The sequence below is a fragment of the Octodon degus genome, unplaced genomic scaffold (genome assembly GCF_000260255.1).
Source record: "Octodon degus isolate 3935 unplaced genomic scaffold, OctDeg1.0 scaffold00051, whole genome shotgun sequence".
Classification (NCBI taxonomy): domain Eukaryota; kingdom Metazoa; phylum Chordata; class Mammalia; order Rodentia; family Octodontidae; genus Octodon; species Octodon degus.
Window position 1 is genome coordinate 5237946 of NW_004524627.1, and position 12000 is coordinate 5249945.

Below are 12000 nucleotides of genomic sequence, written 5' to 3' on the forward strand. Positions count from 1 at the left end.
GCATGACGTTGTGGTCTGTGGCCACCCTGCCTTGTGCTTCCAGAGCTGGGGAGCCTGGAGGAGCTGGAGAAGAAGAGGGTCTGTCGCATCATCACCACCGACTTCCCTTTGTACTTCGTGATCATGTCACGGCTCTGCCAGGACTTTGACACCATTGGGCCTGAAGGCGGTTCCCTGAAGAGCAAGCTGGTGCCGCTGGTGCAAGCCACCTTCCCCGAAAATGCCGTCACTAAGAAAGTGAAGCTGGCTCTGCAGGTGACAGCTCCCCTGCCTTGCTAGGTCCCCCTTCCTCCTCAGGATGACCCATACTTCCAGGAGGACCTTAGAATTCCACCTGAGAGGAAGTGTAGGGGAGAAAGACAGCAGGGGGATGAGGTGAGGAAAGTGTGCCTTATGCCTACCAGTTCTAATGCAGAAAGGGTTCTGGCTGCTCTCCTTGAGAGCTGAGTGGTGATGTCAGCCTGGGTCCTGCTCTGGGCATGGTAGAGGCAGTGGTCCAGTCTCCTGCCACAAGTCTTTGCCCTATTGGAGGGTGCCCAACTGTCACCCATCAGACCAGCCCTCTTTGTACCACACAGGCCCAGCCCGTCCCGGATGAGCTGGTCACCAAGCTCCTGGGCAACCAGGCCACATTTAGCCCCATTGTCACTGTGGAGCCACGGCGCCGGAAGTTCCACCGCCCCATTGGACTCCGCATCCCACTACCTCCTTCCTGGACAGACAACCCAAGGGACAGTGGGGAGGGAGACACCACCAGCCTGCGCCTGCTCTGCAGTGTCATTGGTGAGAGGTGTCCCTGGCCATCCCATTTTCTTGTGGCAACAGCTCCTTCTGGAACACACTGTGGGGAGACAAAAGGGGTAAAGCCAGCAACCGCTTGGACTTTAGCAACCACTGATTCTGGAGGTGTCATGCTGTCCTGAGAGGGAGTGGTGACACCTCTAAGTAAGAGGCAGGAAGGGCCTGCTGCACTGGGATAGGGCACTGCGGGTCGCCAGGAAGAGGGGTAGATTATGGGAGAATAGGTGCACTCAATGACACCTCTGCCGGTGAGCTCCAGGGCCTGGGCACCTTTGAGCTCCATGGCTATGCCAGGAGAGTGTGCCCAGCTGCCCTTCTGCTGCTGTTGCAGGTGGAACTGACCAAGCCCAGTGGGAAGATATCACAGGAACTACCAAGCTTGTGTATGCCAATGAATGTGCCAACTTCACCACCAATGTCTCTGCCAGGTAAGGGGAGGCCTAGTGTGGCATAGCAGGCACTCAAGGCTGCCACCAGCAACCCCTGCTCAGGCCTGGACTGCCCTCTGGACTGAACTCCTCTGTCCCCAGCCATGAGGTGGGGCTGTGGCCACTGAACTCAGATGGCCTCGCCTCTCGGTCCCCCAGCCCAGGAGACCCTCATCGCCCACACTGTCTTTCTAGGTTTTGGCTGTCAGACTGTCCACGGACTGCAGAGGCTGTGAATTTTGCCACTCTGTTGTACAAAGAGCTGACTGCAGTGCCCTATATGGCCAAGTTTGTTATTTTTGCCAAGATGAATGACCCCCGGGAAGGGCGGCTGCGGTGCTACTGCATGACAGATGACAAGGTGGACAAGACCCTGGAGCAGCATGAGAACTTCGTGGAGGTGGCCCGGAGCAGGGATATAGAGGTGTGGCACCTGGCCCCCATGTGACTAGACCCTGGCAGGCCTTTATCACCTCACCCAAGCAGATCCAGCCACAGAGCTAGGGTGGGGCTCCCGCTGGCTCCTGGGGCTGTGGTGACCAGGGCTGGGGGGAAGTCCTCAGGATGGGGGGCAAGATCTCTGTCTTGAAAAGCATCTCAGATAAGCTGGCACAAGCATGGAGACACATCTATGTGTACCTCAGGGTGGCAGCAGTTGGGTGACCCAGAGTCTTTGGTGTCAATAAGCACTGACAGTGGAGTGATTTCATCGCATGACCTTGATTAATTCTCATAATTGTCGGTACCACTAGTGTCCCTGACTTACATGTGGGGAAGCTGAGGGTCAGAGGCAGAGGTGAGGTAACTCACTCAAGGTCACACAGTGAGAAAAGGGTGGAGATGGAATGTGTCCCAGCTGTCCAGCCCCAAAGCCTATGCTGCTGCCCACTGGGCTGGGTTTGGTAGCTGAGGCGACAGGGATGCTGGTAGACGGTAGTGGGAGATGTCAAGTGCTGAGAGTAGATGTGACCCCACTTCTGGCCTGGGAAGCCTCTTGGGGACATTCAAGGCCGAATGTCGAGAGCTCGATGCACTGGTTCTAATACTGTCTCAGTGTTCACTAGGCACAGCAGTTATTTCCACGGAGCCTCAGTTTTTGCAGTTGTCAGATAGGTCTCTGAGACTATATTGGTTTATGTACACAGACAAAAACATGCCATAGTCTTTCTAGCACTTCTTATGGGCTACACACCTTTGGCAGAGGTGAAAACAGACCCCGGAGTCTTTCAGGGGCTGTATCACAATGTCCTGGAGGTGTTCTAGAGTCCTTGATAGCAAGCACCTTCTGCGCTTGGGCACAGGAGGCAGTTGCTTGCCGGGGACTCCTGTGGAGGGAGGAAGCTTGCCTCGCCCTCATGTCTCAGACAGGGAGCTCGTCCAAGTCCCTGGGCTCTCAGAACACACCCCAAGCATCACACTGGGACAAGGGCTTGTCCAGGGGAGGGAAGCCGATGCCAGAAGCAGGCTCCCTGGGCATTCCACATGACCAGCTGTGTTTGCTTTCTTGCCCTCCAGGTTTTGGAAGGAATGCCCCTTTTTGCAGAACTTTCTGGGAACCTGGTGCCTGTCAGAAAGGCTGCTCAGCAGCGCAGCTTCCAGTTCCAGTCCTTCCGGGAGAACCGCTTGGCCATACCTGTGAAGGTGCTGCCTCCTCCTGCCACACTCCACCCCCACCCCGGGGAGGCAGCTGTCTGTAAGCCTACCTGCCTGGCAGCCTTGGAAAGGCCTGCTGAGTCTTCTTTGTGTGGTTGCGTTTAGGTGAGGGATAGCAGTCGAGAGCCGGCAGGGTTCTTGTCATTCTTACGCAAGGCCATGAAGTACGAGGACACCCAGCACATCCTCTGCCACCTGAACATCACCATGCCCCCCTGCACCAAGGTGAGCTGCTGCCTGGTGAACCCCCAAGACCAGAGGTGGACTCCCCCAGGAGGCCCCTAGTGAACCCAGGATCAACACTTCACAGGGCTTCTCACTGGCAGTGGCCCAGGCTCTCCTTTGTCTCCTGCTCCAAGCTCTCCCCACCCTCTCTGCACGCTCAGTCCCACTTTGTCATGTGACACCAGGCACAGCACCAGCTGCTCAAGGTCACCAGCCGCAGGACCCCTGTGACTCAGTCTCTTTGTCATTTACTTACTTATCTTCCCCAGGGTGCTAGGCCCTCAGAGAAGGGAATCCTGGTGTCCTCTGCCACTGCAAACAGCCAGGGCTCTGAGCTCAGCCAAGGAGCCTTGACCAAGTATGTTCACGTATCAGTACCTGTGAGAGTATCGAGTCCCCTGCGCCAGGCCCAGGACTGCTCATGTGTTTGCGGAGTGTCTCCGTGCTTCCTGTTGGTGTTGTTCTGCTGCTGCTGTTGTTGTTGTTTTACTCATCAGCCTTCCATGCTGACCTAGAAACGAAGCACAGTCACGTTCATGTACCCATGGCGCAATTCTTCTTTTTTTTCTGAGGACGAGGGGCAAGCAACTTTTCTCTCAAAAGCCATTTCCTGCAACCTCAAGCAAACGTGACCCTGGGTGATGTCCCTGCCAGTGTCAGAAATGGGGCTGGTGAAAAGAAAGAGATTCAGCAAGAGAAAGTTAGTTTGAAGTTCAGACCCCAGGTTCACTGCTTTCACTGGGTGACCTTGGGCAAGCCTCTTAAACTCTCTATGCCTCAGCATCCTTGGGGGCAAAATGGGAATAGTAGTCTTACCTATCTCCCATGTTGTTGTGAGCATTAAGCAGGCCTCAGGCATGAGAAGAGTTCCGTGAGCTTGCCGTTACTATTGATAACATTTGAGTTTTGTCAGCTTCTTTGCACCCCCGCCCCTTCCTGTACTTCCACTCTGCTTCCAGAGAAACACAGTGCTGCCTGCCCGCCAGGACCGGGGGCACCATTCACCTGCCCACAGCATGAGTGCTCAGACCACTTTCTTCAGGAAAGAGAACGCCCAAAACCCAAGGTGCTCTGTCTTTGCCTTCTCCCTACAGGGGACTGGAGCTGAAGACAGGAGGAGGACCCTGACCCCCCTGACCCTGCGGTACAGCGTGCTCAGCGAGTCGGGTCTCGGTAGGCACCCATGGGGATGCACTGCTTCCCCTGACGAGGGTGGCTGGTACTCACATCCCACGTCTTGGCAGGGCTTCGCCAGGCTGCCATCTCCTCAGCCTGCTCTGTCCACCATGAGTCACGCCTGAGACTCAGTCCCCACTGCCCTGCAGTCAGCGCTGCAGGGTGACCTGAGTGCCCACCTGCCAGGGGGCACTTGCTTGTACCTGACAGCCCTGTAATGGCTGGGCTGCTCAGTGTGATCTCTCACCCCCAGGTTTCCCCAGCGGGACAGACCGAGAGGATCTGAAGGTCGCTGTCATTACAGAGCATCTTGGCCTCAGCTGGGCAGGTGAGTTGGGGGCGGGGCAGAAAGGCCCTGCTCTGGCTGATCCATCATCTCTCCTCCCTGAGAGGCAGTGGGCATAGTGTTTTCCTGATTGTTTGACTTGTGATGGTCTGGGGCATATTATAAAGCTGCGCTACCCAGGGCCAGGGAAAGCAGCACACTCCCTTCTCCATTTCTCTGGCTTCCTTTGGAAGAAAGACTTGACAGCAGGTTCCTGGAGGCCTCTAAATGGCTAGTTAGCTTATTTTGCAGATAGGAAAATTAGGATCTAGGATCCAGCTCATTAGAGTGGCTTGATTGCTGAGCTAGCTAGTGACAAGGTCCAGAAAAACCAAACAGATAAGCAAAGCAAGTGTCCAAGTGCCCCATGCACTGCCTGTTCCACTCTGGATGCTGCCTTTCCTGGAGAGTGGAACATGGGGGCATTGGGTTTCTTCTCTGTGATCTTGTCCAGCAGGGCATATCTGACCCAAAGCCACAGGCTCTGCAGCTTCATTCTCTCTCCCCTGCTGTCTGTCTGTCTGTCTGTCTGTCTGTCTGTCTGTCTGTCTGTTAGCTTTCATACAAATGGACTCCTGCCCTCTCTCACATACCCACATGGGCAAACTCAGAAATCTTACAAAAACTTGCTGAAAGGTCATGTTATAGGAGCTCAGAAGCTCAAGGTCTGTTCATGCTTTAAACCACGTCTCCTCTTGATTCTTGAAGTGTGTTTGCACATATGTGTGTGGCAAGTTATGTGTATGCATCACTGTGTATATACATGTGTTTGTGTGTGGGAAGCAGTGTGTGTCCCTGATTGCATTGCTCATGTGTGCATGTGTGTGTTGTGTGCTAGTTTGTGGGTGTTGTACACACATGTTCTGATTTACACTTGCTTTCGCTTCAGGGTTCCTTTCCTTGAAATTACTCTGAGGTTCTCTTCCTTCTAAATCCTGATAGTGAGGGAGCTTGGATTCCCTTATCAGTCCCACCTTCTCTTGGTAGCCTGTCCCTACTGGAACCTGGCAGAGTATGTGGCCTCCCAGTGTGGTGCAGGCCCCACTGCCCCAAGAACCAGCACCTCAGCCCCTTCCCAGCTCAGAGACTAGCTTGCCCTTAACTTAGACGAGTTGCTGGCCTTGTTGAGAACTTATTCTCATCAGCTCAGGTTAGACATCATTGAAAAAGGGCATCTGTGGGTTCACTCATTCATCGATGAGTATTTCCCAAGCCATTCCCTGTCTGGACACAAAGGTGCAGAAACTCACTGCCAGGGGGCCTTCCTGGGGAGAGAAGGATGCACTGTACCCCTAATGTTTACCCTGCTCTCCATTTTTCACTTGCAGAATTGGCTAGGGAGCTGCAGTTCAGCGTGGAGGAAATCAACAGGATCCGGGTGGAAAACCCCAACTCCTTATGGGAGCAGAGCGCAGCCTTGCTGAACCTCTGGGTGGCCCGGGAAGGCACAAATGCAAAGAGTCAGTACTCAGCTGAGGAAGCCTCTTTCCACTTGCGCTCTCTCTCTCTCTCTCTCCTCTCTCTCTCTCTCTCTCTCTCTCTCTCTCTCTCTCTCCCCCTCTCTCTCTCATCAGAGGTGTCCCAGGTAGTCCCCCCAGGTCACATTACCATGACCAGCAATTCTTGGCCTCAGTCTCTCTCCCTCCTTAGAGTAAGATACAAATTGTCCAGGCCCCCATAGGGCAGCCTACAGGTAAGATTTTGGATCTCATCATGTAGCTCCTCCTGTGGGATTTCCCAACCACATGAGTGTTGGAGTCTCAGGCCAGGGTGGGATGGGCTGTCAGCCAGTGTTGGTGGCACCTCAGGGCTGAGCTCCAGCCCATGTGGCTGTCTCCCCGCCTGGGGCATTTTCCCCACCTGGAGGAAGGTTGGTGTCACTCTCCTCAGAGCCTCCTCAGTCAGGTTCTAGTCCTCAGTGATAATAGGGGAAGTTGGGCATTTACATTTGTATCCAAAATCAACTGGCAAGGACCCAGAATTTCCGGAGAACAGCTCATTCTCATCTGCTTTTCCTTGTCGTATTCCTCTTAGATTATAAACAAAAACTTACCAGCCTTTCTGTGCTTTTAAATTGGCTACTCAGGGAGCTGGGGAGGTAACTCAGGGTAGCGTTCTTGCATGTGCAAGGCCTGGGAGAGGCACTGTTATTTTATGGAAAAGATCTGTTGTAGATAAGAAAGAATTGTCCATCTAAGTTTGATTTTGGCAGAAGAGGTCCTCCACTTTCTGAAAGCCTTAGCTTCCTCCCTCCCCTGGCCCTGTTTTCAGGCCTGCACAGTCTCCCTGGGGCTCTAGAATCACTCGCCTCCCCTTTCCCTCCCTTACAGTGGAAAACCTGTATGCAGCCCTACGGAACATTGACCGGAGTGAGATTGTGAATATGTTGGAGGGCTCTGGCAGACAGAGCCGCAACCTGAAGCCAGATCGGCGGCAGGCAGACCGGGACTACTCACTGTCGCCCTCCCAGATGAATGGTGAGTATCCCCTGGGTAGAGGTGAGGCCAGACAGGGTGCCCTGCCAGCTGCCAGCACCAATGATCCCTTCCTGCAGAGCCTTGTCCCCGAGACTCTCTCACCTCAGGTGGGTGGGAGGCTGGTTGGCTGGCAGTGAGCTCCACCTCCCAGGTGTGGCACACCTGTGTGGGTGTGACCAGGGCAGAGTAGCCCCTGCCTGCCACCTCTGTACCTGGGTCCCAGCAGGCCTGGTATGGTGGGAGGGAGCTGGAGTCAGAAAGCACCTGGCTGGACCCTCGTCCCTAGAGTCTGGATGCTCTGTGTCACCCTTCACAAGACACAGGCGCTTCCTGGGCACTGGTGTCTCAGCATGTAGAATATTTGATTGCCAGGAACAAGGCCCAGCACCTCATATGTATTAGCTGGTGGTGTTAAAAAGTCCCACTGTGGCCCTTTTTAGAGACTAAATGGTTTCCTTTGAGCTCTCTCTCTCTCTCTGTCTCTCTCTCTCCCCGCTCTTTCTCTCCCTCCCTCCCTCCCTCCTTCCCTCCCACTTTCCCTCCCTTCTTTTGCTGTCCATTTCTCACCTGTCTACCCTCCTTACTCTGCTGTGGTTCAGCAAGACAGGGAGCCCCACGGTGACAGCCCCAAGGAGACAAAGTACAGGTGACCCCACCATGTCCCCACCCCTGTCAGCAGCACTGCCCTGTAGGAGCAGAGCCTTGGCACCCACACCATCCCCATGTCACCCTCTGTAGCCAGTGGCACAGAGCCATGGCCCCATGCACCCTGGCCCTGAACATGGCTCAGTGGGCCTGGCTTCCAGGCCCTTCCTTCCTGCCACCCCCCTGTGGCCGAGCCATCATCTTTGAAGTCAGATCCCCAAGATCCCTTACAGAACTTGAAAAATAGTGACTCTGTGAACCATCACCTGGAACAGCTCTCCGGTGGTGCTTGTTGCCCACCACCCTTGTGTAGGACTGCTCCAGCCATACAACATACCACTCAGCTCCAGGGGCTACTGGCCAGGGACTCCCTCCCATTCTCTCCTGTGTCCTGTGTGTCCTGACTGTGCCATCCAGTGCCCCCGATGCGGGGCCCATCCTCTGTTGGTCGTGTCCTGTGGCCCTCTTTTTCTGCCTCTGACTTCACCCTGGCCTCTCGTTCAATCACCCTTTCTCACCCTCTGTCTCCACTGTCTCCACTGGGGCCCACTGTACAAGAGCTGTCCACCTCCACAGATGCATGTCACAAAGGACCCGGCCCTATGCGCCCCCGGCTGTCTCCATGGGCATCTGTGTGTGTGCGAGTGTGCACGGCGTGTTGTCTGTGTCGCCTCGTCGTGGCTGCTGACTGTGCTCGCTCACTCTCCAGGTGCACTGGAAAGGGCTCCACCCCAGGACTGCACCACTCTCTGGGGACCTGGGTGCACACGAAAGGTGGCCGAGCAGGCCAGCTCCTTTCCCCAGAGGGAAAAGACAGGGGAAATTCTTCATACTTCAGGACACCCAAGTAACAAAACACCAGTCCCTTTCTGTGGGACGTGGGCTTCTGAATATCCCGTTCTGTTTCATTCAAGTCTAATCAACAGGCTCTGGATTTTTATACCTCCATTTAGTACCTCTGGAGATAACAGGCCACTAGAATCCTGCAGGGAAGGTCTCCACTGGGCACACAGCTCTTCCCAGTCAGCCTGAGAAGCATTAATCCCTAAAGGCCTGGGTTTCCATGTACTGCTCCATGCCTGGGAGAAAGGGCTCTGCCACTGTGGCTCAGCTCATATGGCAAATATTTTTCGGGCACCAGCTACATGCCAGACACTGTTCTAGACAGAGGAGAAATGAGCTGTTAAGGAGACAAGAAAGAAAACCAACATTCTCCCTTCTGTCAGGAAAGCCAGGCAATTACATTAAGGAACCATATAATGGGCTAACAGGTCATCCCGGGTGACATTGGGGAAATTCCAGGACTAGAGTTTTAAAAAGTGTGGTGGAGGCAGCTGCATTTGAACAAAGACATCAAGGAGATAAAGGAGGGAGCCATGGACAAACGCTGGGAAAGAGTGTTCTAGGAGAGCAGGAGGGCAGTGCGCCTGCATCCTCACAGGCAGAACAAGAGGGCAGAGGAGCCAGGAGAGGGAGGTGAGAAGGCCATGGGCACCTGGAGCTGCCCTGGAGCCTGGCTCTCGGATGCTGGGTTTTGTCCATGGGTGTGGCTGAGAGAATGACCTAGGTTTCTGAAGGGTCCACTCCCTGCGTTGTGGGTATGAGAGGCCATTCACTGGGTGTTCTGTCCTTCCCAGCTCCTTTATATTGCTATCACCCCGGGGCCCCCTCCCAGCAGGTCTTTTGCTGGCCTGGGCTTGCTGTCCCTCACACACCTCTCCTTGCAAACAGAAGTCCAGTTTGGCCCCTTCCACTTTTTAGACACCAAAGTTGGCTTTTATGTCTTTCTCCACCCTGGGCCCTGTCCTGAGATGAGAAGACTCATCCTGGTGTGGAAGGAAGGGTGCCAGAGGGCTCAGGGCCAGGGTGAGGGGTACAGTGTCCTCCAGCACTGTCACCAGCTCTGTTCTGTGCAGAACCATGTGATAGCTTGTCCTAGCGACAGCCATCTCTGTTGATGGATGGCCAGCACCGCTGTTGCATGGCCCCTTTACACTGCACTTCATTCTCTGCTGGTTTAGTCCTCCTTCAGAAGGAATTAGTTGCTCTTATCCTGAGTCTGAGGAGCAGTGGCATCAGGAAGTTGGGCTCTTCCCTCTTCTCTTACCATGCAGGCTGCAAAAGGATTAAGTGAAAAGGCTAGTTGGCTTCTCCCTTCTTCCACAGGAATTATCTCAGGCCTGTTTTAGAGATGTCAAGAAAAAAATTCTGGGCCAGGGAGATAGCTCAGTAGAATAAGTGCTTGCCTGGCAAGCACAGGGTCCTGAGTTCAATACCTGGTATGGCAAAAAGAAAAAGAAAGAAAATGCTTACTAGACAAAAAATACCATGTCCTGAAAATGGAACAGACTTCTCATATGAAAGGAAAAAATGGTGATCTCACCCCCTTGCCAGTTCAATTTGGTCTACTGAATTGTAATAATGTCTAGTGAAGAACAAAATTTGTTTTACTGACATCAACTCTTAACGGATGCAACTAGAAAAGTATGGCTTCTTTCTGAGGCCAGACCACATGTTCACCCTTTCTGTTTGCTACTAATATTAAACTAATAGGACAATTATTATATCTGGTGAGATAAGGAAGGACAGCCAGGCTATATTCTGCTCACAATGTTTTATGTGTGATTTCCCCAGCATCTAACCCCAAATGAGAGACCTTTCTATGCAGAAATACACTGGTGACCCAAGTGTGACAGGGCTGGGTGAGAGTGCTAGAGACAAATTCTCCTCTACAAGAACTAACCAGGCCTGAGCCTGCTTAGCTTCCTAGATTAGGCACAATTAGCCACATTCAGGGTGAAGAGGCAGACATTTATGTAGCTCAGCTTGGGACACCCAATAGCTCTCATTACTTGGTAGCTCTCATTGTAGTCTGGTCCACCACAGACCATGAGAGATGCTCCTCATGAGAGTGCATTGCACTGCAGTGAGCATCCTCATAATGTCCACCAGCACCTGGACTAAAGGTTCAGTGAGCAGCTGGCATTCTCCAGAGAGAGGAGGAGCAGCGAGGCCTGCACTCTGAAGGCATCACCAGAAGGGGCTGTGGGGTGGCCGCAGCAGGGATCCTGCAGGGATCTCGATAGAGGCTGTGCCTGTGCTCTCTCCATGCACATGCTTCCATTTCAGCTAATTCCATAGACGTGAATGCCTCTGAAGGCTCAGTGTGGAAAATCACAAAGTATAAAAGCCATCCACTCCCAGTTCTCAAGGCTTGCTGGGAGTCTCAGGAATGACAGAATAGTCATCTGCCCTCTGAGGAGCTACTTAAGACATGTGTTCCTTATGGCCAAGGCAGGGTGAAAGGGACTGGATATGCCCTCCTGCTTGGAAAAACTAAAGAATGGACAAAATGTGTGGATGAGCTTCCAAGACATTGAACATCAGGGAGCAAGAGACAGGGGCTGTGAGACACGGAAAATACATGACTAAGTCTGACTGCCTAAATTTGGCCTTTCCAAAGTTCCCAGGGAAACCCTGGCCAATTGTTGAGAAGTTGCTGAGAGTCCAGGAGGCATAAGAAGGCTAGACTTCCCATAGCAGAGGACACAGAAGAGACAGCTGTCAAACGGAGAACCCTGGAGAGCTCTGCAAGTCTGAACTGAGTATTAAAGTAATTCTAACTGCCAGACCGGGGGGGTGGGGGGAAGTAGTCAATTTAAACTAATCCAGAACTCAAGTGTTAGAAGGAGCAGACAAGGATGGTCAACCCAATACTTCACGTGTTCAAAAGATTAAGTAGACAAATAGAAGATGTTTTTAAAAGACCCAAAACTGATCTTCTAGAGATGAAACCATAATGTGTAGGGTTAAAAATCTGGTGGAATGGATTAGGCATTGCAGCAGAAAAAAACAGTGAACTCCACAACACAGCAATTAAAACTCTTCAAAGTGAAATACAGAAACAAAAGAAAAAATTTTTAAAAATATCAGTGAACTATGGTGCAGTTTCAGGAGGCCAAATATATATGAAATTAGAGTTTCCAAGAGAGAAGAAGACAGGAAAAGTACCTGAAGACATAAAGGCTGAAAGTGACCATGAAAATCATAAATGTGTGGATCCAACAAATACCATGGATGCCCTGTTAGCATCTACACTAAAGTGCACTGTGAGAAAATTGGCCAACACCAAGGATAAAGAGACAACCTGCATATGGACTGGGGAGATAGCTTAGCAGAATAAGTGCTTGCCTGACAAGTGTAGGGTCTTGAGTTCAATCCCTGGTACCACCAAAAAGAGAGAGAGGGGGAAGAAGGGAGGGAGGGAGGG

The 12000-nt window shown here is 52.7% G+C and overlaps 1 protein-coding gene across 8 annotated transcripts in view; it reads left to right on the forward strand.

The window, feature by feature from the left end:
* Ank1 (ankyrin 1) overlaps nt 1–12000 on the forward strand; it is a 121606-nt gene that overhangs the window by 87010 nt on the left and 22596 nt on the right. For all 8 annotated transcript variants that reach the window (XM_023717272.1, XM_023717271.1, XM_023717275.1 and 5 more), the window contains 10 exons: nt 44–255; nt 579–783; nt 1133–1229; nt 1425–1653; nt 2745–2870; nt 2988–3107; nt 4202–4280; nt 4537–4611; nt 5937–6068; nt 6939–7085. In XM_023717272.1, the coding sequence (XP_023573040.1) occupies nt 44–255; nt 579–783; nt 1133–1229; nt 1425–1653; nt 2745–2870; nt 2988–3107; nt 4202–4280; nt 4537–4611; nt 5937–6068; nt 6939–7085 (1422 nt within the window). The remainder of the gene's footprint in view (nt 1–43; nt 256–578; nt 784–1132; nt 1230–1424; nt 1654–2744; nt 2871–2987; nt 3108–4201; nt 4281–4536; nt 4612–5936; nt 6069–6938; nt 7086–12000) is intronic.